The sequence below is a fragment of the Globicephala melas genome, chromosome 1, assembly GCF_963455315.2.
Source record: "Globicephala melas chromosome 1, mGloMel1.2, whole genome shotgun sequence".
Taxonomy (NCBI): Eukaryota; Metazoa; Chordata; class Mammalia; order Artiodactyla; family Delphinidae; genus Globicephala; species Globicephala melas.
The window spans coordinates 11,233,953-11,261,507 of record NC_083314.1 but is presented as its reverse complement, the minus strand read 5'-3'; the positions used below and the strand labels follow the sequence as shown (position 1 = coordinate 11,261,507).

The 27,555-nt window shown below is 34.6% G+C and overlaps 1 protein-coding gene across 5 annotated transcripts in view; it reads right to left on the bottom strand.

The window, feature by feature from the left end:
- The window catches only part of BRINP3 (BMP/retinoic acid inducible neural specific 3), a 422,542-nt gene that overhangs the window by 134,209 nt on the left and 260,778 nt on the right, over window positions 1–27,555 (bottom strand). For all 5 annotated transcript variants that reach the window (XM_060295819.1, XM_060295784.1, XM_060295922.1 and 2 more), the window contains 2 exons: window positions 20,439–20,544; window positions 10,221–10,457 (listed from right to left, as the gene is read on the bottom strand). In XM_060295819.1, the coding sequence (XP_060151802.1) occupies window positions 10,221–10,457; window positions 20,439–20,544 (343 nt within the window). The remainder of the gene's footprint in view (window positions 1–10,220; window positions 10,458–20,438; window positions 20,545–27,555) is intronic.

Sequence of the window (27,555 nt, the reverse complement as noted above, 5' to 3'; positions counted from 1 at the left end):
AATACCACATTGCTATCTATTTAGTGGTTTTTAAAATTTTTTCTGGCAATTTTGGTAAATGGTTGCATAATCCAAATTAAAATTGTGGTTTTAATCATTTAGATGCATCAGTAAAACTGTAAGGACTTCCAGTTTTTTCATTAGGTTTGAATCCTTGATCCAGATCTGGGTAGAAGTAGTCTCTAAGTAATTGGTAACAAAATTTTTCTTTTTATCTAATTAAATATAATATATAAACAAGTTTTTGTTTGGCACTGCTACTGTGAGGGTGCATGTGAGTTCCTTTTTTTTCTTTTTTCTGTCTCTATTTTTCTCTATATCTTTCCCTGAATTTTTATCCTATATCCTCTCTTTCACTTTAATCAATGGTATATATATATGCCATAATTATTTCTTATTAAACAACATTCATTTGTTTCTGAAAATATAAAGGTAGAGAATGGATAGATTTGTTTAAAATATAGTTCTCTCAGATGGCAAGATATGAAAAGAGAAATGCATTCTATTTTGGAATTTTCTGACATTTTTATTTGCAGGGTGTGAAAGGTGTATTTTCCAGGACTTTTTTTTACAGAACAAAATGAATCATATATAATCAAATTAAAAAATAGCTTAGCATTATATGCTAATCTGATCTACTGTTTGACTTTTACTCTTGGTGATAATAGAAAACAAATACAACAGAAAGATATTTACAAACAAGTTATCCTGACCCAATAAAATTTGCAATATATTTTGTTTCATTTTGTGTTGTGACTGGCATTCTCATTCTGTATGGTTACTCTGTGCACTCTAATTTATATACTTCCACACGTATGTTGTAATTTGTGTTTAAGGAAGAATTTCCTAAATGCTGATGCATTATTCTATTTTGATAAAATAACAGATACAAACTTATTTTTTCCTCAGCTTCAATAAATATAACCTTCAGATACATTATTTGCATTTTAAATGCAAATTAAAATTTTTAAAAAATCAAGTTAATTTGAATTAAATGTTTGAAAGTAACCTAAGTTGCCAGCGCAATTTGTATTGTCTGTCTAGAATACACCTGGATTTGAATTTTAGGCTTGTAGATAAAAATACACAAATAACTATGTATTTTACCTAAAATTCAAGGAAATCTCTAAAGAGTTTGCTTGCACCCAGTGTCACTGCTTTCCCAATCACCAGGAAAATGAAATAAGCTGGTGCATTTCCTTACCAACAAGGTACTGAGAATATAGTCAATCAACTTAAAGGTGTCTGCGGGTGGTGGTAACAATTTAGAAATCTTTTCCCAGTGCAATCTCTGCCTCATTACTTCTTGTATTTTGTTTAACTCTATGGGGCAAAAAAAGTTTTATTTCTCAAAAACAAAAGCTCTTCTTAAAACTATCAGGCATGCTCATGCACAGGTTTCACTACTTTTGAAAGTAGTCCAGTAAAAATAGAATGTGTTAATCAGTCGTTTAGTTCCAAGAGTGAATAAGTGAATACGGTTTTGCTAAAGAGCTAATGTACTAAAAAAAATTTTCAGTTCATTCTTTAACTATCTATACATTGAAATTGATAAAAGAATACCCTCAATATTATCTAGGATGGGTCATAAAATTTACAGCAAAGTAGGGCCACTCCTCCAGTTAAATATGAATCAGCTAAATACACTGGATACCAATTGGAACAAATAATTAAATATAAACATTTTCAATCTTAGAGACACTTTCAGAGATATCATGTAAAAAAACAGATTTGTCCTGTAAATCATTGTTGTCCTAACATTAACACAACTGAACCGGTATGGTAAGAGTCTGGTTTTTAAATCTAAGATGGCAACCCAAATATGAGTTAAGATTAAAACGTCTGATTTTATTAATAGTACTAGCTTTTAAGTAGTAGTTCAAAACCTCTGGACATTGAATATTTCTGACTAATTTTTGACCAGTTTACTACAAATTTAGGCATACAATATGTAGCAAACTTTAAAAATATTGATTCATTCAATTTTTCTGAGATTATGTTCTTCAGATTATTTAGATGTCAAAATTCTTGTTCTTATTTTTAAATTTTTAATTAAATTATGATATAAATACAGTAAAATGCACATAAGTATAAACCCAGAGAATTTTCAGAAACCCAACATATTACAGTAGCCAGCCTATGGAGCAAGGACTCTTGAGTTTTTAACACCAAATGAGACACCCAGACCCTTATCCATCACATCAGCCCTTGCCTCAGCAAAGGCACCATATTCCTGATTTGGAATAGCACAGCTCAACTTTGCCCGTTTTTATACTTAATATAAATGGAATCACTTAATATATATACACACACACACACACACACATATATACACTATATAGTATGTATACACACTATATATAAATATATATAGTATAGTATATATATATACTATATATAAATATATATATATTTCAATATGGTTTCTTTTGTCCAATTTGATGTTTGAGAGATTTATTCTTATCATTCTGGATGGATAGTTCATTCCCTTTGCCTTATAGAATTCCATTGTGTAAATAGACCACAATTTTTTACTCTATCTTTGTGGACGAGAATTTGGTAGTTTCCACTTTAAGAGTGTTAAGAATAATGCTACTGTGAACATTCTTGTACATTTTTGTATATTTGTTGTTGCAAATGTGCAAATATTTCTTTTGGGTTTCTATCTAGGAACGAAATTGCTGGGTCACAGGATATGATACATTTGCCTTTGGTAAATGTTGCCAAATATTTTTTCCAAAGAGAAAAAATATTAATTACACACACCCACTGTTATTATGTGAGAGTTCCAGTTGTTTTAAGTTTTCACTTATTTTCTCTGTCTCTCCTTCCTTCCCTCCCTCTCTCCCCTCCTTCTTTCCTTTTCTTGTTTCTTTTTGTTTGTTTGTTTTTTTGTAATTTTAGCCATTCTGGTAGATGTGTAGTGATATCATATGACAGCTTTATGGTTTTATTTACCTTTTTCTGATGACTAATGCCATTGAACACTTTGTCATATGATTCTTACCATTTGAAGTTCCTCTTTAGCAAGGTGTTGAAATAGTTTGACCATTTCTTTATTGCTTTGTCTGTATTTTTCTTATTGATTAGAAGGAGTTCTGTATATATTCTCCATAGGAGTTCTTTGGTTGACAAATGTATTGCAAATATATTCTAATGGTGTCTTTTGATTATAGAAGTTTTAAATTTTGTTGTATTCAAATTTTTTTTTTGTCTTTTACATTTAGTATTGGAAATTCTGTTCATAACATTTTTGCTTATTCAGGAAGATCTTCTCCTATGCATTCCTCTCAAGCTTTTATATTTCTTTCTATCTTTTCGTATTTAGATCAGCAATCAATCTGGGATTGAATTTTCTGGTGTGATGAGCAAAGATTCATTTTCTTTATGCATAGACGTCCAAAATGACCCAGTATTATGGAAAATACTGTTTTTTTCCTTTGCACTGCAGGGTCACCTTAAACATAAATCAGAAGGCCATATATATGTAAATCTTTTTCTGGACACTCTTCTCTTCCATTGGTCAGTATGTCTATTCTTAATTTCCCACAATTTATAAGCTTTAAGTATCTAATAGTCTCCCAGATTTATTCTACTTAAGATTGTCTTGGCTATACTAAGTCTACTGTATTTCTATATAAACTCTAGAATCAGCTTGCCAATTTCTGGCATGGGGGGAGAATTATAAGACGTTTTATTAGAAATGTGTTGAATAGATTATTTTGGGAAGACTTGACATCTTTACATTTTGAGTCTTTTGATCCAAGAACATGATATGGTCCTCTACTTAGGTCTTCCATTTTTTTCCTCAGATATATTTTGTCTTTTTCAGTGTGGATATTTTTACATCTCTAAAAAGTGCTGTTTTGTTAGATTTATTTCAAGATATCTGATATTTTTGTGTTACTCTTGTAAATGGTATCACCTTTAACAATTTCATTTTAAATTTGTGGTATATGGCTGTACAAATTACTTTGTATGATCTTTTATGCTGTGAACTTGCTAAATTCACTTATTTATTCAAAATAGTTTATCTTTTGAATTTTCTATGTACAAAATCATATTATATTTGAATATGATAATTTTATTCTTCCTTTCCAATACTTATGCCTTTATTCCTTTTTTTCTTGCCTAACTACACTAACTAGAACTTTGTGTACATTTTTCAATAAAAGTGGTGAGAATGGACATTGGTATCTCATTCCTGTGGGGAAACTGTTCAAATTTTCACCATTATACATGAAGTTTTTGTAGAAATTGTTAAAATATGGAGGGTTCCAGAATTCCAAATTTGTTCAAAGATTTTTTTAAAAATCATGAATAAGTGTTTTTTTCCCCTGAATTTTGTGAAATGTTCACATGATCCTATTCTATTTCTCGTTTGTGATGAAATCTGATAGATATTTTGAAACAAATTAATCTTGAATCTTGAATAAATCTTCCCTGATATTCAATTTGTTTGTTCTTTCATATATTAAATAAGCATGTTAAAATGTCACACTATGATTCTGTATGTGTTTTTTGTTCCTTTTAGTTCTGTCAATTTATCTTCATGGTTTTTGGGGCTCTGCTTTTAAGTGTTGACCAAGACAGCCTGAACATACGCCACAGCTTCACTAAAGTTTAAACAGGTTTCTTCCCTGACTTCCCTTTTCTTTAGAGAACTTGCAATTGTAAAGCATTTCTTTGTCCCTTAAAGAAGTAAATCTTCTTCAAACAAGATAATGTCATTCTCAAGGATCTAGGAGTCATCCCTTTGACTTGGAATCATCAAAGGAAAAGGAGATAGTATGCTTTTCTCCCAGTCTCTGTGGAAAAGTAGGAGACCAACCTCAATAAGGCACAATTAGCAAATACAGATGGCCTAATCAGGTGGTCCACCCTCTACTAAAATACCAATGGGTCAATGATGAAATCCAAGGGAAAATTTAAAAATACCTTGAGACAAATGACAATGAAAATAGAACCATACAAAATCTATGGGATGCAGCAAAAACAGATCTTAGAGAGAAGTTCATAGCAATACAGGTCTTCCTCAAAAAACAAGAAAAATCTCAAATAAAAAACCTAACCTACCACCTGAAAGAATTAGAAAAAGAAGAACAAACAAAACTTAAAGTTAGCAGAAGGAAGGAAATACAAAAGATCAGAGAGGAAATGAACAAAATAGAGATTAGAGAAACAATAGAAAAAATCAATAAAACCAAGAGTTGGGTCTTTGAAAGGGTAAACAAAATTGACAAACCTCTGGCCAGGCTCACCAAGAAGAAAAGAGGGAAGACCCAAATAAACAAAATAAGAAATGGAAGAGGAGAAGTTACAACTGATACTGCAGAAATGTCGACCATTCTCCCTGCTACTGTCCTCTGGTACTTTTCCATGAGCTAATCCCAAGTTTTAAAAATTCTCCTGTCCTTTGTATCAGAGGAGTTGAGTTCAATCTTCCTTCCCTATTGTAAGTCTCTATCCTTTATTACAAGAGTCTTTAGCAGTCTTACTTGCCCGTTTAACTGGTGTGGTGTAATTTTTATTTTGCAGTTCATATAAATTAATAATTATGATATTGATTCCTGTTGGATTGACTATTATTATGAAATATTTTTTAATCTCAATTAATGTATCTTGCTTTCAAATTTACCTTAGTATTTTTTGGCTAGTGTTTACTTTACATATTTCTCCACCATTCAACCTCAGTTTATCTATGTCTTTATCAGGTCTCTAGTAAACAGCAAATAGTCTTTTATTTATTTTTATTATTATTAATCACCAGTCCTACAATATTAGTGTTTTATTTAGACTATTTAGTGTAATAAGAAAATAGAATATTTAATATAATAACCATTACAGTGGAATTAATCTGACCCAACACATTTATTGTAAAGACAATCCAAACCTTCCTCTTTCCGCTGCATTGATCTATTTGACCCAGATGATTTTTCTCCTGTTTTCTACTTTATTTTCTTATTATGGAGTGATCAAATAATTTTTATCTTATTTTATTTTCTTGACTATAATTAAACATTCTTATTTTAGTAGATATTCCAGAGATTATATTATTCTTGATTTATTTCACTCTAATGCAAATTATATCTCTTAGCTCATCCTCAACAATGCCAGTACCTTGGGAGACTTCGAATATTAACACTTTCCATTCACCACCCATTATAACACTATTATCATATATTAGAATTCTACATATATTTTATGTTCACATCGCCTCATAATTATTATTTTGTAAGGTTGATATTCACTTATATTTACTTATGTATATTTGCCATCTCTAGAATTCCTCTTCCCCTCTACGTCTATGTTTTCATGTAGCATTTCTTGTCTGAACACATCTTTATTTTCACCTTCATTTTTGAAACTCTTGTGGAACGTTACATAATTCTAGATTGACTGTTATTTTCTTTAGCACTTTATGTCAAAAATCTGTTTTTGTTTTTGTTTTGATAAGTCAGGCTCATTATGAGTCCAATGAAAGTAATGTCTTTTTTCTCTATGTTAGAAGAATTTTTTTCTTTTTTCCAACAGATTTACTATGATACACTTATCTGTGGTTTTCTTTGTATTAATCATTCTTTGTGTTTGCTGTGCTTTTTGAATCTGTAGGTTGAATTTGGAAGTTTTCAGTTGAAAAAAATTTCATGCATATCTCACATGCTTGCCATGCATCTATCCAATATTTCGTTGTTGCTTTTCTCACTGCTTCCATTTCTATCTATTCCATTAACCTCTCTTACTGTTCACTAATCCTGTTCCTCCACTATGCCAAGACTCCTATGAAAACAAAATTTTGAGTTATTTATTTCAGATACTGCATTTTTATGTTTTAGAAGGTCCTTCAGTCCAGTTGTATAGATTCCAAATCTCTGGTGAACTTTTCAACATCTCCATCTACTTTATCCTCCTTTCCTTTCATTTTTTGAGCATTTTAATAATAATTATCTGAAAATTGTTCCTATTAATTTCAATATCTGGTTCATCTTACATCTGTTACCTGGTTTCTTTTTGATATTAGCCATAAGGTCTTATCTGCTCACATATGTTGTAAATTAGAGTTTTCTGTTCATCATAAATAAAAAAAAATTGCAGAGATTTTAGAAAATGTTTTCCTCCTCAAGACGTCACTCTCTTCATATGTAACAGACACTATAGGGAGTTGATCCTAAAAAAATCAGGATATGAGCTATATCAGTGTGGGGTTATATTTGTAGAGAACTCAGTCTGGCTCTGACTCTCCCCTGTTCTTAGGGTATGGCCCTGCAGGACTTTCAGTTAAGGACCTGGTGAGTGTTTGCTACTTCAGGCCTGTAACACTGCAGAAGACTCAATGCTATCATTCAGAGGTTTTCAGTTTATCTCTTTAGGAACATCCGCCATTGGTTAAGGCAAATGTCTTAAAGAGAAGACTGGTCATATATTTAAAACTCCTAAGCCTCCAATTTTCTCACTTTAATCTACTATGACTGCCAAATTTTCTTCTGATTTCTCTGTCCTGGAATGCCAGCATTTTTCAGGGACTAGTCCTAGATTCTCAGCTTCTAACTCTGCCCTGAATTGATAAATATGCCCCAGGGGAAAGCAGTTATAGAAACACAGTGTCACTTCCTCATTCCCTTGGGGGTTTTCCATCCTTCCCTGTTTTATTTTCAAGCTCTTTCCTCTAGAGAGTTTTTTATCTCTTAAGCACCTAAAGTCTGTGGTAAACTTCATTAAGTTTGAAAAGACTTTTGAATAGTTCTTTAGCATCCAGCACTATCTGAAACTCAGCAAATATCTTGTGGTAAAACTGAACTTCTTTAGTCTCCATAATCGCTAGAAGTGTGTTGATTTTTCTTTCTCCCATCAGCCACTCTCTGCCTGGGGAAATGCAGAGCCCTCAGGCTCTGTTCTCAGAATTAAATAAATTAATGAATAAAATGAAAGAAATAAATAGAAACAAAGAAAGGAAGGAAACAAGCTATGGATCCCACACATCTCACGCCATGAATTTTAGTCTATTTAGTTGTTGTTACTTTTATGATCTATTATGTCTTTAAAAATATAATTTTAAAAATTATTCAACTTTTTAGTTACTATCAATAGAAGTATTGGACTACTTCAATCTACCACATTTCACCTGGAAACAAAAAAACCCAATGCTCATTTGGTGATTTTTAAAAATATAGTCTCAAGGCAAAATAATAGGGGTGGCAATCCTATGTGAGTTCCACAAATAGGGGGTTTCTGAGATTCCCTGGTATAACACATTATACATTATCTAAAAGTGTTGCATTTCATGATTATTTTTAACATCAGATGGTTCTACTTGAATATAACATATTAGATTTCCAATACATTACTTATGAGTATTCTATTGGAAAAACAAAAGAAGAATTTGAGGTTAGAAATAAATGCATTTCAACAATGTCAAGGAGATATGACTTTTTGATTCCTAGACAGTTTTTGCTATTTGTATAGAGAGAAATATTACCCTAATAGAGGAGGATTATATATTGTACACTATTTTGATCAAAATATATCTTAATAAAATCTAAATCTATTAACTCTTTCTAAATCTATTTATCTACCCTTTTACTTTATAATTTGGTGGTTCTACTACACAAAAAGATGAGGGTTTGTTGAAACCATCAATTGTGGTTTTTCTTGTCTGATGTTAGCTGTGGGCTTGTCATATATGGCTTTTATTATGTTGAAATATGTTCCTTCTATGCTTAAATTAAGTGTTTTTATTGTGAATGTATGTTAAATTTCATTATCATTTTTAAGTGTGCTTGGTTAAATGAATCACTGGAAAAATTATGACATTCAAACATATACATCTGATCTCAGGGCAGTTAAAACCTCACCTGTCACTTTGAAAGTTAGCCATGTCCAACACTTGACTAAATGCTACATAATTACACTCACCACATTCTGGGGATTTTTATTATTCTATTATCATGAATGATTATATATGTTGTTATCAATATTTTTCATTTCATGTTGAGGCATTCTTAACCTTTTATTAAAGTTCACTGCTTTATGAAATGAAGGCCATTACAGGTTACACAGTCCATAAGTAACAATATTGAAAACACAATTATGCACTCATAAAAATTCAGAAATAACAAAAACAAACTGCACAAACATTAAGTCAAAACTAATCTGAATTTGGTTTAAAAAGAAGTCGTTGAGTGAAAGTGTATGTGCATGAGATTCACTTTAATGTAAAGAAAGTATAGAACATTCGCACTTTGGATCTTGCCTCACAAGTGAATCTCAGGGGCCATGCGAATAGTCCAGAGGGGTATCAGAGGTATTGGACTAAGAACGGCCGTCTGCCATATCAATAAACAAGAAACAAAGGCTGTTGTGGCCATCAGCCATCAGCCACTTCAGCCACTACAGCCACCCTGTCCTGAGCCCTGAGGGAACTCAGGGTGGAAACAAGATACCAGCTCTCAAGCTATCAGCCTCTGCAGCCACCCTTGTACGGTGCGCCCAGAGGAGGCTGAGGATGACAAAGCACAGGATAGGTTTCTATCACCAGGATGGCACCTAAAGCCAGGAGAGCACCTCAGCTATCTGGCCCCAGATAGCTGAGGTGCATATCAAAGGAAAGAGTTCAATGAGCTTTGACTTTGCATTTTCCCATACCCAGAAAAGCACTAAATTCCTTAACTTGAGATACCTGGTTTTCCTTAATTAACAGTATCTTTTGATACTGTTCCCACTACCTGGACTCTATATAGGAGTCTTCCAAAACTCCTATATATCCCGGCTCCTCCTTTACCTCTTTGGAGCCCTCCCTCAGAGCGATCTGAGAGTCCTGTCTCCTGGGCTTGAAGTGCTCAGAAAATTCGCCCAATAAAACATAAATATGTAATTCTCAACTTCTAGGTTGCACATTTTTTTTCAGTCAACAATTTAAATTCTTATATTGAGAAAGGCAAGGACTTTCTTCATTAAATGACTAATAAATCAGCTCAAGAGCAGGCTAGGTCCTAGCGCCAATAGTACATAGCAATACACAAAGTACCATATAGGCTTTCAGTAAAATACTGAATAACCGACAATGAAAGCAATACACATGTCCATTTGAAAGAATAATAAGGATAAATTGAATAAAATCCTCCAAGTATGTAATAGTTTCTCCCAAAAGGGTAAAACAGTCTTCTCAATATGGCAATTTTTTTGGCAAAGTTTAGAAGTGTTAGATAAAACATATGGCTTACCTGATTCCTCAAAGTCGATGTTGTAGGATTTCCAGGTTTCAGTTATGCGAAGAAGATTCTCCTCCATGGCTTGAATGTCCATGGAGGGGCAGTTGCATTCTGGAAATCTGGGACCACACTGACACCAGCAGTCATTGTCCTTGCAGATAAACTCTCCCTCTGAATTGCAAGCAATGTAGCTCAAAGCTGCTTGTACAAAACGCTCCTGAAGGTAGTCTGGAAGGAGTACTTGCAGCCCTTAAAGAACAAACCAAAACAGTAAGTTTACTCTGATAAGGAAAAAAGCATAATACGTATCTACATATTCACAAAAAGTCAAAATTTGAGTATATTGTTATGTATTTATGCATATTTTAAAACCATCATTAGAAAATTATCGAAGTCTGTAAAATTGCAAATATTTATAATTCTTTTTAATATATACTGACTCCATGAACTGCTCAAGAATCCTGGAAACTGGGACTTCCCTGGTGGTTCAGTGGTAAAGAATCTGCCTTCCAATGCAAGGGACGCAGGTTTGATCCTTGGTCCGGGAACTAAGATCCCACATGCCGCGGGGCAACTAAGCCTGCGTGCCACAACTACTGAGTTTGCGGCCTCAACGAGAGAGCCCATGTGCTGCAAACTACAGAGCCCATGAGCCCTGCAGCCTGCACACTGCAGTAGAGAAAGAAAACCCTCACGCCACAACTAGAGAGAAGCTGCGCGCCACAGCGAAGAGCCAGCCCACAGTGAAAAGATCCCACACGCCTCAATGAAGACACCACATGCCACAAATAAGACCCGAGCCACAACTAAGACCCGATGCAGCCAAAATACATAAATAAATTAAATAAATTAAAAAAAAAAAGAATCCTGAAAATTATAGAGGTGTTTAATATCTCAGACTATTTGATTTTTTTAAACTGATTTGATTGGCATTTGACTTAATTGATCAGAATATTTGGTTATTTTTATATAATGTAGATAGAACCTAGCTTCCCATACTTTTGAAAAGAGATGTATGCATTTATTTTACACTACTTGATTTCAAATAGTTTTCAATATTTTCATATACCTTTAGCTCATGTTCTATCAGCTCACATCTACATAGATATCAAATACAAAGGGTTTGTGGCATCAGCAAAAGAGTTATGAAATATTGCTATAATGCTTATCTCATGCCACTAACAACACATAACTTTATATGAGTTTATTTTTCATACGATCACTTAGATTGACTACAGGGAAGCTATTAGACTGATTTAATTATTTCACAGTTTATTTCCTTGTCATATATTAAGACAGCCTTAGTGATACAGTTTATTTCTTTTCTACAAGCAAGTTTAGTAAATTTGCTAACTCTTAAGAAAATATAAAAAATGAAAGTAAGGCTATAAAATTAACATTTGGAGATCTCTACTAGTTTTACATTTTAGCATTTCTTGCTATGGAGAAAAATCTAATCAAAAGGGTAAATATTCAATGTAATAAAATAAACATAAAAGTAAGGGAAAACTTAGTCAATATCTAATTGCTATTTACTACAAAATTTGATTTTTATAACTTTTACATGTCTCCTTTCTAACAAAAACAAAAAACACAATTTTTTGATACAACCATCATCTATGAGATTAATTCAACTAAAATCGTGAATTAGCATTTAGGAAAAAATTCTACTTTGTAACTATCTTGACAATTATACCTATCTCATTCTTTCAGATTAGTTCTCCCATAGGTGGGTCAGGAAAAGTACTTTTAGCACTTATATATTTACTTTATTATTCATTTTAATTTTACCTCAAATAAATAACATTTATGGAATGCCTTCCATTTGGAAGAGACGTTCTAGGGAAAGTACAAATATGAAGATGACCGAAACATATCCCTGCCCTAAAGGTACTTGCAATACACTTAGGAAAAATAAAAGAAGTAATATAATATGTAATATTAGAAGTATGTAATAATATTATACAATAGTACTTAATAACTACTAGAGTTGGGTTACAGATATTTCACTAGGTATGATTAATTGTTCCATAAAAAAGGTAGACTGGAACAGTATTTGACACGTGGATATGCTTCAACATTAAGAGAGGTTTTTTTGTGGCATAGGATAATACATTAACAACATCACACACAAATGAACTGTGGAATATATTTTTTAAAATAGCAACTAGCAGTATTGTTTTAATACATATACAGTATAAGAATGCAATGAGTGAGTTGCTTAGAAAAATAAATCTAGAGTAATGTTATTGGGGTTCCCATAACAGGGTGAAGTATATGGAATTAATTCATTTGTATTTAAATGATGTTTAACAATGAAGGTACTCTGAGTGGTACATTATTTTGATATAGAAGATATAAAGAAAAAAGATCAGTTTAGACAGAAGACTAAAAAATATCTAAACTAAGGAAATGGTGATCAAAAGGCAGTTTAGGAGACAGGAGAAGAGGAGTTAGAATCTACTAGACACTACTTTATTTGATGTAAGGCAGGTGAAATATGTCAAATGACCTGAAGGAATAAAATGATAAAGCTAGAAATATTCTTAAATGATTAGTCCCGTGGGTCACCAAATTACTGTATAGTTGAGAAATATCTAGTGATTGCTTCTGACAATTCTTCCATTCAGTGTTAAAAACAAAGTCAGAGTCTCTGTTAATACGACTCAGGAGTCCAAATATACTTATTTTAATACTGCATGTTTTAACATCTCAGGTAACTGTAAGTCTATGGACCAGATATATGGAACCCGCTGATTATGTCAACCTTAATTTTATAAAAAAGCACCTCCCAAAACAAAAAGAAATTTGAAGAATTTATGTTACATTTAAAATGTCATAAACAAAGTCATAATTGTCATAATTTTCAGTCTGTAAAAATGATAGTGCCTTTGCAGAAATAGAGAAGGCTGGAAAAGTAATTTGAGGAGGAATGATTGGTGGCAAGAAACGATGAGTTCAGTTTTAGACATACAAGGATTTCTGCTGTATTATCTGTCTTATCTATCTATCTATCTATCTATATCTATCATCTATGTATTTATCTATCTCTAAAGAAAGGAAACTGACATTCTGTAAAACCCGCACTAAAAATAACAAAGATTTTTTGGAAAAGAGCTCTACAGACAGACCACTCAAAATTTTATAATTTTATAACTAGACCACTAATGTAAACAATAACTGATACCTAGAGAGAAAACTTGAACTGCCTTGGTAGACAACTCAGAGGGACTGGGGGCTGTCCTATAAACCTTTTTTTTTTTTTTTTTTTTAGGTACAAAAACAATAGAGTACAAAATACTGATAAATGAATTGATAGAGCTAGACTTTATGGGGGTTTTTTTGCTAGAAATATAAATTAATATAAATTATTTCAATATAAATTATTTGCCTTCCTTTAAATTTTATATGTGTAAAGCTTTGAGAAAATTTGTTCCAACATATCAATAAACAATAGGAAAGAAAAAATATTTTTAAGCAATATCATCAGATTTTTATTACAAGCAAAAGACAATTGCATGGTGTCCCATCTTTAAAAGTTACATTAAATCTTCTATTTGATAATAATGCCATCCTTTGCCAATTTTGATGAAATAAAACATTAGGAACTAACTGATCCGGAAAAGTATTTGTTACCTAGTCATATGGATCATTCACTTTCTGGGAATTTTCCTAAAAAGTTACTGCCAAGATTTTATAACTTTTAATTACTACTGTTACCCTTTCACTCAAATGTACCTTGCTTGATATGTTAAATTCATAAGAGGTTGAGGAAATTGGAATATCGTTAATTTCAATATGTATTTGCTCACACTTCTTATGAATTACTTTTTGTCATATGTTTTAAATATATTTTATTAACAATTTAGAGTTGTAGATATGGATATTTCAGTTTTTTTTTTTAATGTCTGTTCTGTACCCTAATTGGCAAAGCCAGACAGACAAGTAGGTAAATCCAGCTTACTCACTGCCAGAAAACATTTCATTTCATTTGTTTTCAGTCAAAATCAGTGTGTTAATGTGTAATGCATCTCTCTGACATCTCATTTATGAATGTCAATTCCAATGTTAAGTCATGGAATTCTTTCTGAATTTGTTGCCTAATGCTGTAGCTTCAATAATTCTTACTGATGCTTTCTTTGCTCTGATAAAATTCTACTTCAGGAGTAATTCTTCTTCTTCTACAAGAGTAGAGTTTTGGAAGAAGAAGGTCAATACTGAAAAACTCTTATAATTCTAGATTCCTCTCAATAATAGAGGTGAATTCAGAAGATCTCCAAATGGGTCAAACACTGATTCTAATGCTTCACCTTGTGCTTACAAACAAAACAGGAGACACTAACTCTCTCTTTCTCTCTCTCTTTCTTTCTCTCTCTGTGTATATATATATATATATATGTATATATATATACGCACACACACACAATATGTCATCTATGTCTGTATCCATCTATCCATACCAACCAACTTACTATATAACTATATAACTAACTATATAACTATATAACTAATCTATATAACACAAAGACCTCTGGTGGTACCTCAATAAAAGATTCTTCAGAGACACAAGTTTTTCCAATTGCCATATACAGTGACCCAGAGTTTTTTATACCCTTTAAAGAAATGTACATTGGTAAGTTTATTCCAGAGTTTGTGAGTGCTTTGCATTCTTTTTCAAAGTGGAGAAAAGCTACTTTTAAAGGTAGATTGAAAGGTGAATCAACCTGATACTTGTACTGTAAGTACAGATGAAATTTAAGAAAGAGTACAAGGGGAATTGAGGGTCTCAATATTGATTTCCTAATGTTATGTTTGGAAGGATCTTTGTTCATTGGGGTACAAATATAGTTGCAATAGACAACTGAAAATATAGGCCTAGCCGATAAAAAAGGTGAAAGAGATGCAGATTTCTGCCTTACAAAAATTGAGGAGAGTAGAAATAGTAGTTATATAAGGAGTATTGATTCATTTATTCCTTGTGTTAATTTTTCTTCAAAGAAGATTGGAGGATGAAGTTTTGTGTTTATAATATAATATTTTTAAAACTGAACACAGTGATTCACAAAGAATAAGAATCAATAAATAGTGTTAATAAATAAAATTTAATAATAAATTAATTGAAATAAACATATTTGATATAAACATTCTTTGTCTTTTTCTATTAAAGTTAATACTCTGATGGAAATTAATACACACATTTAAAAAGGAGTGACTAGTAGAGAATTACAAGTAATATTGATAGATTGGGTTTCTATTTAAATTAGAGAAAATATTTCAATAACTGTAAATCTAAAATTGACAATGATAAATTGGATAGCATTTAAAGTTTAAAAATGTTAAGTGCTTTCTTTGTGATTTTTATACAATTTAAAATGAATGAAATTCATTTATTACTTAGGGTAAATTTAACTAGCCTGATGCCATTACATTTTTTAGATGGAAAAGTTGAGGAAAAATGGCATATTTCTGAAACTTTTAAGCATTTTTATGTAAAACTGAATAATGTAAATACAGATCTAACCTCTGCAATTAAAAAAGGTAGACTAGAAAGAACAACTCAGAACTACCCCTTTGATCAGTCAACTTAATTTAGATGATCTGTCATCACAAAGACATTTCTGAACTTATTCAACTAGTACGTGTTTAAACATATGGATTCACAACCTTTCCCTGCCTGTATGAATGAGTGATATACACATCCTTATAACCAGTTAGGATAATATGTATTTGTTAAAATTATTATTTTAAAAAGTCCTCTATTGAATTATCTCACAAAATACAGTAACAGAGATGATAAATTACCTTTATCACATAATGTATCTCTATAAATGAAATAATGCAAGTATAAGTATTTTGTTAATATATTCTTAAGTATATTTCTGTTTGTCAGAAGAGAAATGAAGCCTTAATTATCATATTAGGTTATATTTAAAATGTAAAACGTTCACATCACAGTATGCATAAATATGGTTATGCTTTTTATCAGAATCTGTAAGGAAGAAGTCAAAGCTCAGGAGACCTATGGAAAAACTGCTACTTACTGAGACAATGATTACTGTATGGAAGAAAAATATTATCACAATACATTTTCAATTGTTATTGATAATTTAAGAAGTAAAGTGAATTTTTTTTTTTTATTTTTTTTTATTTTTTAACATCTTTATTGGAGTATAATTGCTTTACAATGGTGTGTTAGTTTCTGCTTTATAACAAAGTGAATCAGTTATACATATACATATGTTCCCATATCTCTTCCCTCTTGTGTCTCCCTCCCTCCAACCCTCCCTATCCCACCCCTCTAGTTAGTCAAACCAACGAGCTGATCTCCCTGTGCTATGCGGCTGCTTCCCACTAGCTATCTATTTTACGTTTGGTAGTGTATATATGTCCATGCCACTCTCTCATTTCGTCCCAGCTTACCCTTCCCCCTCCCCATATCCTCAAGTCCATTCTTTAGTAGGTCTGTGGCTTTATTACTGTCTTGCTCCTAGGTTCTTCATGACCTTTTTTTTTTTTTTTCCCCCTTAGAGTCCACATATATGTGTTAGCATACAGTATTTCTTTTTCTCTTTCTGATTTACTTCACTCTGTATGACACACTCTAGGTCCATCGACCTCACTACAAATAACTCAATTTTGTTTCTTTTATGGCTGAGTAATATTCCATTGTATATATGTGCCACATCTTCTTTACCCATTCATCTGATGATGGACACTTAGGTTTTTTCCATCTCCGGCCTATTGTAAATAGAGCTGCAATGAACATTTTGGTACATGACTCTTTCTGAATTATGGTTTTCTTAGGGTATATGCCCAGTAGTGGGATTGTTGGGTCCTATGGTAGTTCTATATTTAGTTTTTTAAGAAACCTCCATACTGTTCTCCATAGTGGCTGTATCAATTTACATTCCCACCAACAGTGCAAGAGGGTTCCCTTTTCTCCACACCCTCTCCAGCATTTTTTGTTTCTAGATATTTTGATGATGCCCATTCTGACCAGTGTGAGATGATATCTAATTGTAGTGGTGATTTGCATTTCTCTAATGATTAATGATGTTGCAGATTCTTTCATATATTTGTTGGCAATCTGTATATCTTCTTTGGAGAAATGTCTATTTAGGTCTATTTATTGGATTGGGTTGTTTGTTTTTCTGACATTGAACTGCATGAGCTGCTTGTGAATTTTGTATCCATTCAGCCAATCTGTGTCTTTTGGTGGGAGCATTTAGTCCATTTACATTTAAGGTAATTATCGATATGTGTGTTCCCATTCCCATTTTCTTAATTGTTTTGGGTTTGTTATTGTAGGTCTTTTCCTTCTTTTGTGTTTCTTGCCTAGAGAAGTTCCTTTAGCAGTTGTTGTAGAGCTGGTTTGGTGGTGCTGAACTCTCTCAGCTTTTGCTTGTCTCTAAAGGTTTTAATTTCTCCATCAAATCTGAATGAGATCCTTGCTGGGTAGAGTAATCTTGGTTGCAGGTTTTTCTCCTTCAACACTTTCAATATGTCCTGCCACTCCCTTCTGGCTTGCAGAGTTTCTGCTGAAAGATCAGCTGTTAACCTTATGGGGATTCCCTTGTGTGTTATTTGTTGTTTTTCCCTTGCTGCTTTTAATATGTTTTCTTTGTATTTAATTTTTGACAGTTTGATTAATATGTGTCTTGGCGTATTTCTCCTTGGATTTATCCTGTATGGGACTCTCTGTGCTTCCTGGACTTGATTAACTATTTCCTTTCCCATATTAGGGAAGTTTTCAACTATAATCTCTTCAAATATTTTCTCTGTCCCTTTCTTTTTCTCTTCTTCTTCTGGAACCCCTATAATTCGAATGTTGGTACGTTTAATGTTGTCCCAGAGGTCTCTGAGACTGTCCTCAGTTCTTTTCATTCTTTTTTCTTTATTCTGCTCTGCAGTAGTTATTTCCACTATTTTATCTTCCAGGTCACTTATCCGTTCTTCTGCCTCAGTTATTCTGCTATTGATCCCATCTAGAGTACTTTTAATTTCATTTATTGTGTTGTTCATCGTTGCTTGTTTCATCTTTAGTTCTTCTAGGTCCTTGTTAACTGATTCTTGCATTTTGTCCATTCTATTGTCCATTCTATCTCCAAGATTTCGGATCAACCTTACTATCATTATTCTGAATTCTTTTTCAGGTAGACTGCCTATTTCCTCTTCATTTGTTAGGTCTGATGGGTTTTTATCTTGCTCTTTCATCTGCGGTGTGTTTTTCTGTCTTTTCATTTTGCTTATCTTACTGTGTTTGGGGTCTCCTTTTTTGCAGGCTGAAGGTTCGTAGTTCCTGTTGTTTTTTGTGTCTGTCCCCAGTGGCTAAGGTTGGTTCAGTGGGTTGTGTAGGCTTCCTGGTGGAGGGTACTAGTGCCTGTGTTCTGGTGGATGAGGCTAGATCTTGTCTTTCTGGTGTGCAGGTCCACGTCTGGTGGTGTGTTTTGGGGTGTCTGTAGACTTATTATGATTTTGGGCCGCCTCTCTGCTAATGGGTGGGGTTGTGTTCCTGTCTTGCTAGTTGTTTGGCATAGGATGTCCAGCACTGTAGCTTGCTGGTCGTTGAGTGAAGCTGGGTGCTGGCGTTGAGATGGAGATCTCTCGGAAATTTTTGCTGTTTGATATTATGTGCAGCTGGGAGGTCTCTTGTGGATCAGTGTCCTGAAGTTGGCTCTCCCACCTCAGAGGCACAGCACTGACTCCTGGCTGCAGCCCCAAGAGCCTTTCATCCACAGGGCTCCTTAATTTGGGATGATTGGTTGTCTGTTCAGGTATTCCACAGATGCAGGGTCCATCAAGTTGATTGTGGAGCTTTAATCCGCTGCTTCTGAGGCTGCTGGGAGAGATTTCCCTTTCTCTTCTTTGTTCTCACAGCTCCCAGGGCTCAGCTTTGGATTTAGCCCCGCCTGTGCGTGTAGGTCGCCGGAGGGCGTCTGTTCTTTGCTCAGACAGGACGGGGTTAAAGGAGCCGCTGATTCGGAGGCTCTGGCTCACTCAGGCCCGGGGGTAGGGAGGGGCACGGAGTGTGGGGTGGGCCTGCGGCTGCAGAGGCCGGCGAGACGTTGCAGCCTGAGGCGCGCCTGTGCGTTCTCCCGGGGGAGTTGTCCCTGGATCCCGGGACCCCAGCAGTGGCGGGCTGCACAGGCTCCCCGGAAGGGCGCGTGGCCAGTGACCTGTGTTCGCACACAGGCCTCCCGGTGGCGGCAGCAGCAGCCCTAGCCGCTCTAGGCGGCCCTAGCCACGTCCGTCTCTGGGCTCCGCACCCCTAGCCGCGGCTCGCGCCCGTCCCTGGAGCTCTCTCAAGCAGCGTTCTTAATCCCCTCTCCTCGTGCACCAGGAAACAAAGAGGGACGTAAAAGTCTCTTGCCTCTTCGGCAGTTCCAGACTTCTCCCCGGACTCTCTCCCGGCCAGCCGCGGTGCACCAACGCCCCGCAGGCTGTGTTCACGCCGCCAACCTCAGTCCTCTCCCGGCGCTCCGACAAAAGCCGGAGCCTCAGCTCCCAGTCCCGCCCGCCCCGGCGGGCGAGCAGACAAGGCTCTCGGCTGGCAAGTTCCGGTCGGCCCGATCCTCTGCGCTGGAATCTCTCTGCTTTGCCCTCCGCACCCCTGTTGCTGTGCTCTCCTCCGCGGCTCCCAAGCTCCCCCACTCCGCCTCCCGAAGTCTCCACCCGCGAAGGGGCTTCCTAGTGTGTGGACACTTTTCCTCCTTCACAGCTCTCTCCCGCTGGTGCAGGACCCGTCCCTATCCTTTTGTCTCTGTTTAGTTTTTTCTTTTGCACTACCCAGGTACGTGGGGGGTTTCTTGCCTTTTGGGAGGTCTGAGGTCTTCTGCCAGCGTTCAGTAGATGCTCTGTAGGAGTTGTTCCACGCGTAGATGTATTTCTGGTGTATCTGTGGGGAGGAACGTGATCTCCGCGTCTTACTCTTCCGCCATCTTCCCGGAAGTCGAAGTAAAGTGAATTTTGACATTCCCTTCATCTGGTCTAGAATGTTCATATCAGTTAAAAATTAGGAGATTAGCCTTTTATGAGAACTCTAAAAGCCTAGTACTGCACATACAGCTTGAAAGAAAGAAACAAAGAAAGAAACAACCAAACAAACAAAGAGAGAGAGAGAGGGAGGGAGGGAGGGAGGGAGGAAGAAGGAAGGAAGAGAGAAGAAAGAAATCACAACTGGATAACTGTCATGCAGGCTCATAGAGAATTAATGAAATTTCACCTACATACCTTGCAACTGAATCTTATTCTCAGGACTCTGAACCAGAACAGAACTGACAGAATCTAGGTTGTCATAGTTACTGCAGCCAAGAGGACCCGTCCGTGTTTCTGTTACCTAAAGAACAAAACATCAACTTTATTTTATATACCAAACTTTACCATGTTCTTTCCATTCAACGTAGTTGTCACACACTGATATTATACATCTGACAGTAAATATCACTAAAAGGTCTAGGATCTGATACACACCAATAGTACACCTAAGCACAGAGGAGACAAATGACGCCCTTTATCTTCAATTCCATTTCCTTCTCTTTGGCCAGTCATCCATCTTCAGAGAAAATAATGGAAGCCCTCTTTGGTCAACAACATCCTTCATATAAGCTCACTGATTTTACCCAAGATAAGACAGAGCATGCTTTTAGGTAGAGAGCAAGTTTGACTCATATGAGAATTATTTTTTGTTTGTTTATCTTTCCTCAATAAATCAAAACCATTTACCGGGCTACGGTCTAAAGACTGATATTATTATTGTATTCTTCTACTTAAAAATCTATAATTTCCCATTCTTTTATGGTGGTATCAATGTCTAAACTCTTCTGCTTGGCTTCCATCTGCCCCACTTCTCCCAGCACGCAGGCGATCTTGCTGTCCAGTTGGACTTTGTTAATTCTATGCCTTTGCTTATACAACATCCTTCACCTTATCCCACCTTTCTCCTTTTGGACTAATTGGTTTTCTCTATCCTCAAGATCAATGTCATGTTCAAACACCCACACAAAGTAGTCCCTAATGATTCCCACTTGCATTACTTCACCATTTCTATAAAGTTATGGTTTGCAGGGCCCAACCTTAGCACTTAATTATGGAATCACATATTGAAGAGTAATTTTTTTCCCATGGGTGTCTTGGATGGATGGTGTCAGGAGATGAGGAGGCATTTAATCAATTATGTCAGACTGGAAATTTGTCCTGAGGATATTTTTTTTAAAACCAAACATTTTAAAGCAGAGGAGTATTGGAATCATTTTTGTGTTTTAAAAAGATATTCACAACAACCAGAATGGTTTGCAAAACATCATTCAGCTCATTTTATTTCGCAGTTCACAGCCACATAATGGCTTCCCATCTAGCTCAGGGTAAAAGCCAGAGCCCTTTTCCATGGCTAAAAAGATGCCCTATTTTCCAGCTGCCTGTTACCTCTCTGAACTCATCTCTCTTCCACTTTTCCTCATTTACTCCATTCCAAGAACACTGGCTTCTTTGCTGTTCCCCAAACACATGCTAGGTATCCTCCTGCTTCATGATTTTTGACTTCCTGTTCCCGAACCTGGAATGTTCTTCCTCGAAATATTTCTAAGCTCACTCGTTCACTTTCTTCAAGTTTTTGTTCAAATGTCTCTCTCTCTGGGCTTCTTGGACTAACCTATTTTAAATGAATATACCTTCCCATATTTCCCTCTTCCAACCATTATTTCCTTTGCTCCTTACATTGTTCTATCTTTTCCACAGAGGTTTTCAGCTTCTAACATGCTGTATAATTTACTCACTTAACATGATTATGGTCAACACCTCTTATTAGAATGCAAGCTCCACAAGTGCAGAGAATATTGCCTATTTGTTTACTGAAGTATTCACGGAACATATTATGTTCTGGTATAAGCTCATAGGTATTAATATTGAGACAAAGAGAAGCGGAGAGTGTGAGGGGAAAACCAAACCAAGGAAGATGTTAAGGCCTTTATCAAGATGATGAAGGTCTGAATGGAGCAGTGGCAATATGATTTATCTGAAGAAGATGGATTTTGAAAAACAATTAGAATAGGCAAGATTATGAAACATTGAAAATGTACATGATGGGAGGAGGGAAATGCAACAGAAGTTTCTAGCATAAGTGATAACATTAAGATATGAGGCAAAGAAGCTCCACTGTGAAGAGAATGTAAGGAAGCCTGGTTTTGATTATTTTGACTCTGAGTTGAATAACACTCTTAGTTGGAAACATCCAGTAGAAGAAGTGACAATGTAGATATATTTCTTAGAAGTTACATCGAAGATGGGATTACTATTTTAGGAATCAAAAACTTATAGGTGATAGTCAAAGATAGGGCGATGGACACTTTAGCTCAGGTGCATGGAGGGAATGCATAATTGTATCATGACAACTCTACCACATTTTCTAAACAACGAGTCCGTTAGAATAACCGAGATTGGCTATGAGCACACAGCAACAATTGGGAATGTGATTTACTCTTTCTCTAACACCACACTGACTTTGTAGTCCTCTACTGCTGTTCTCCAGTGGTGACACAGAATATCCCTTATTTTGTTCAGGAAAATAATTTCTGATGTTGCTATGTGTCACATACATGCATGTGCATGTATACGTGTATATGGTTAATATTAAATATAAATGATTAATCACAAATGAGTAAAAGGAAGATTAAGGTACCAAAGGAAATATTTAGAATTTAAGATCATTTAAATCTTCATCTTGTCCTATCAAGTAGCTTAACTATTTTCCCCCAACACACACAAATGTATACACACCACATTAATATAAAGAAATTCCACTGTTTGTCATTTTTAAGGAAGTTTTCTAAATAAAAGTGGCTTAAAGCACATACTCATTGACATAAGAGATCTTAGAAATTGGTATGCAATCTCCTGAACACTTAACTGTTGAAAAAGGATAAATAGTATTATTTTATCTCATTACAGACAGTCCCTTATATTCAGTTACTGTGTTCTTGAGAATAAATTCAGGAGATGTAAATAACAGTCTTATAAACTTAGAGGTTTGAATATCTCTATCTACCTCTATAGCTATAGATCATTTTATTCCCTTACCTTTCACAGCATACAATAATAAAATATAGTATACCCTACTGATGACTTAATTTTGTTCTTTACCATTCACAGCTGACTTCACTGATCATTGTCTGATTTAATATAAAAATTCACAAACTCTAGCACATTCAATGATGCAAATCCATTTTTCCAATTGTATTATATTTTAAGAACCTTACATGTCAGCATTAATAAATGTGCCAATACTTATTTTATATGTTCAATACTAGTGAAAGGAATAAAAATGAAAAGAAAGTAATAAAAACTAGCTTATCGTACAAACAGTTCTATAGAGATGTTAACTCTACCAAAAAATGAATTGTGTAGTTGTGCCACAAAGAGCTTGAACTTTTGTTCATCAGCTGACAGATGAACATCTGATTTTGGAGTCTCCATATATAATGTAACAAAGGAAGAGTTATTCAATAGCTAAACTTAAAAATGATTAAGGGCTTCCCTGGTGGTGCAGTGGTTGGGAATCCGCCAGCCAATGCAGGGGCACAGGTTCAAGCCCTGGTCCGGGAAGATCCCACATGCCACGGAGCAGCTAAGCCCATGAGCCACAACTACTGAGCCTGCGCTCTAGAGCCCACGAGCCACAATTTCTGAAGCCCGCGTTCCTAGAATCCGTGCTCCGCAACAATAGAAGCCACCGCCAATGAGAAGCCCGCCACGGCAACGAAGAGTAGCCCCGGCTCGCCACAACTACAGAAAGCCTGCATGCAGCAAGCAAGACCCAATGCAGCCAAAAATAATAAATAAATGTTAATTAATTAATTAACTTAAAAAATAACTCTAAAAAAATGATTAAGACTGACAATAACCCAGTACTGATAGCATTCAGTGTTTTCATAAATGACATATAGAATGAGAAAAAACATTTTTTTTCACTTATCTGTTGGTGAGAAGATGTTGAAACAGGGAACATTGTTTTTAGGATACAAAAATGATGTCCTTTTTGAGGTGTTACATTGATTTGTGGTTTTATCTGAATATTATGAGGAAAATTAATGTTCTTGAGGGGCTGGGAAATTGAAAAGGGGAGTGGAATGTACAGAAATGGAAGACATGGCTAGGCCAGCTGTGGAATGTAAATTCAAAACTTTTCAAAATGTATTTAGCACAAATTTGTCTTCAAAATGTAACAAATGTGCTCTTCTCTAATTGACCACTTATGTGAACTGTGTTTAAATATATTGTTAAAATTCAGAAAGGATATTAAAAGTATAATAAATGGAAAAAAATGCCCATGTTTTCATTTCAACTTTTCCTATATTGTTTCTATTTCGTTTCATTAAACTGATGCCTATTATTTTCACAGTTGGAGAATTTTACAGAGAGTAAAAGAAAATAAATAATCTTCCTAATTCAAAGAGACGACTTGGAAGTAATTATGTAAACAATAATATAAATTCAACTTTATTTAGGTTAAAATAAAGTGGTATAGATAATTCAGTTGGAAATAAAAAGTCTTTGTTATTTTTGATCAAATTTTCTGAGTCTTACACATTCTTAAGATAATATCATGCCACAACAATGCATTGGAGTTATAAAATTAATTCAGCAAGAATTAGTTGAAGAAAAACTATCTCAAGCAAAAAAATAAACTATCTCAAGGAAAAAAAAAGAAAAAAGTTAAAACAATGAAAAAAAAGTGGGACAAAAAAAGAATAAACAAACAAAAACACATCACATTCCTAAAGGAAAATAGAACTACTAGTACTATAGTACTATTAGAGAGTCCATTGTCTTAAAATTAACACATTATATATATTTAAAATATTTGCAGTCAAAATCATAATCATGTTATATAATTTGAAGAAAATAGACTTAAACGAGAATGCTCAGGTCACCATCATAACTCCACTGCTTACTAGAGAGGAACCGATCTAAGATTCAAGTTTCTGTCTGGTGAAATGGGTAAAATTTTCTTACAGTGTAAAGAGGTTGTGAAGAAAAATGAGATAATCCATGATATGTGCTTATCATGGGCCTGGACCACAGTAATGATTTCATAGTAAATGTAAAATGTGTGTAAATGTTTACTATTAAAAGGCAGAGGCACAATAACTCTATGGTAAACTTACTGGAATCATTCATAGCCCACCTCTCAATTAAGGCTGTAAAATCCTATTATTTTTTCTGACATCAGTGCTGCATGTTAACATTTTTCTCTGTAGACAGAGAAAGGGTGCCTGTGTTTTAGAACATCCTAAATCAAACTAACCCTTAAATGAGGCTATGCACAAATTTTGTATGTCACATCGATAAGCAAATCAAGTACAATATAGTAAGAATAATCCACAACAAGACTAAATCAGAAATATTGGAATAGAAAAAACAATGGGTTGTTCAACTGCATAGAACAGAAAAGAACATGAACGGAAAAGAACAGCAGCAACTATACTGAAAATAGAAAAAGTTTCCTTATCTCTAGTGTAAGAGACAATCAAGGAGTCTCTCAAAAAAGTATGCTTGTATAAGAAAATCTTTATCCACACTGAATGAAAAAAGTGAAAGAAAATGTATACGCACTTTGTAAAATTATACATACACGCATATTATAAATAGCTCTGTGAACCTCCTATTGCTCTAAGCTTTTTTCAAAATGAAACAGTTTTAGTTCACCATTTTAATTGAACTGATTATTGTTTATCAACAACATAATAAAATGCATGATTGTATGAACAGTGTATCTCTTATTGCAAATCTGTAAATATACATTTTTTAAAGTTTATAATGTTCCTAGAAATTTTATCTGAAATCAAGAGGGAGAAATATTTTTACCTCCTAAACTCAAAGAAAGACAGGAATGTGTCTATTCTCTATTACAATGACTTGTTATCTATAAACTATTTATTGATCATATGATAATACATATGGAATAGCAGGATTATCGTTTGTTCCAAAATGTCATTTTTAATGACAAAATTAATAAATATGCATGTTGGAAATTCAAGCAATGAAATAAATTGAAAAGCCCAGAGGAACAACTACTTTCCCCTGATTATATATTTGTCCTCATCTTTTTATCAGACTTGAAAATGGTTAAAATTAGGAGCAACTGCTATTCATGGCCATCGTTTATTCACAGCAACAAATTTTCATGTGCTTACATTTTTACAGCCATTTTCTCCTTAAAAAATATTGCATTTAATTTGTTTCAAAATTATATTAGAGTATATTGAAACAGTTTTTGAATAATTTCATATCACCATTGATTATGTATATGAAACAACAGAAGTATAGAAGCTAAGTACAATCTGGCTCATTTACAAAGAGTTATGTGCAGAGAGAGGATCTAGTGTCTCCCTTGTGGATTTGATTATCTCTTCTAGAGACCTACAACTTAGCTAGATAATACAAAAGAAATGCTAATATTTAAGATAGGATCTTGCCTATCTCATATTATAGTAAGAGAAATGCATTTACACAGGAGGCTGGGGTAGAAGGAGCAGTGAAATTGGTTACTGGTACCTACATCTGGATGAACTGCAGTACCACATACTGTGGACCACATTCTTTTTTTTTTAGTGTGGACCACATTCTTCCGTATTTCATTCAAAAATGCCATACAGGGCTTCCCTGGTGGTGCAGTGGTTGAGAGTCCGCCTGCCGATGCAGGGAACACGGGTTCGTGCCCTGGTCCAGGAGGATCCCACATGCCGCGGAGCGGCTGGGCCTGCGCGTCTGGAGCCTGCGCATCCGGAGCCTGTGCTCCGCAACAGGAGAGGCCACAACAGTGAGAGGCCCGCGTACCGCAAAAAAAAAAAAAAAAAGCCATACAATATATATAGTACACTTCAAATGCCACTTCTTCCAGAAATAATCTTTTTAATCTTTAATCACCTAACACACTTAAAAATTTTTTTTGTTAAGAATAAATTAGAGGACATCAACCATATTTGTCTCATATTGAACTTTCAATGTCTTAACAAGTTTTCTCACTTAATATAAGAACTGGCAATTTTTTTCAAATAAAAATATATTATTGTATAAATTTTTCCTCAAAAGTTATTCATTTTACTATCTCTTTCTTTATTAAAAAACATCAGTTAGCATCATTGAAATCTAATAAGTGACTCATATCCAGAATATATGAAGAAATCTATAGGACTTCTGGTTTCCAGTTCTGCATATATGGAGGTTGGAAGTCACTACTCCCTCCTAACAACAAGTCAAACCCTGACAATAATAAAAACAGACTGAACAATCAACAACTCTTCTTGGACCCATCAGAGAAGGAAGCAAACTGCTACCCACAAGATTGGAAAGA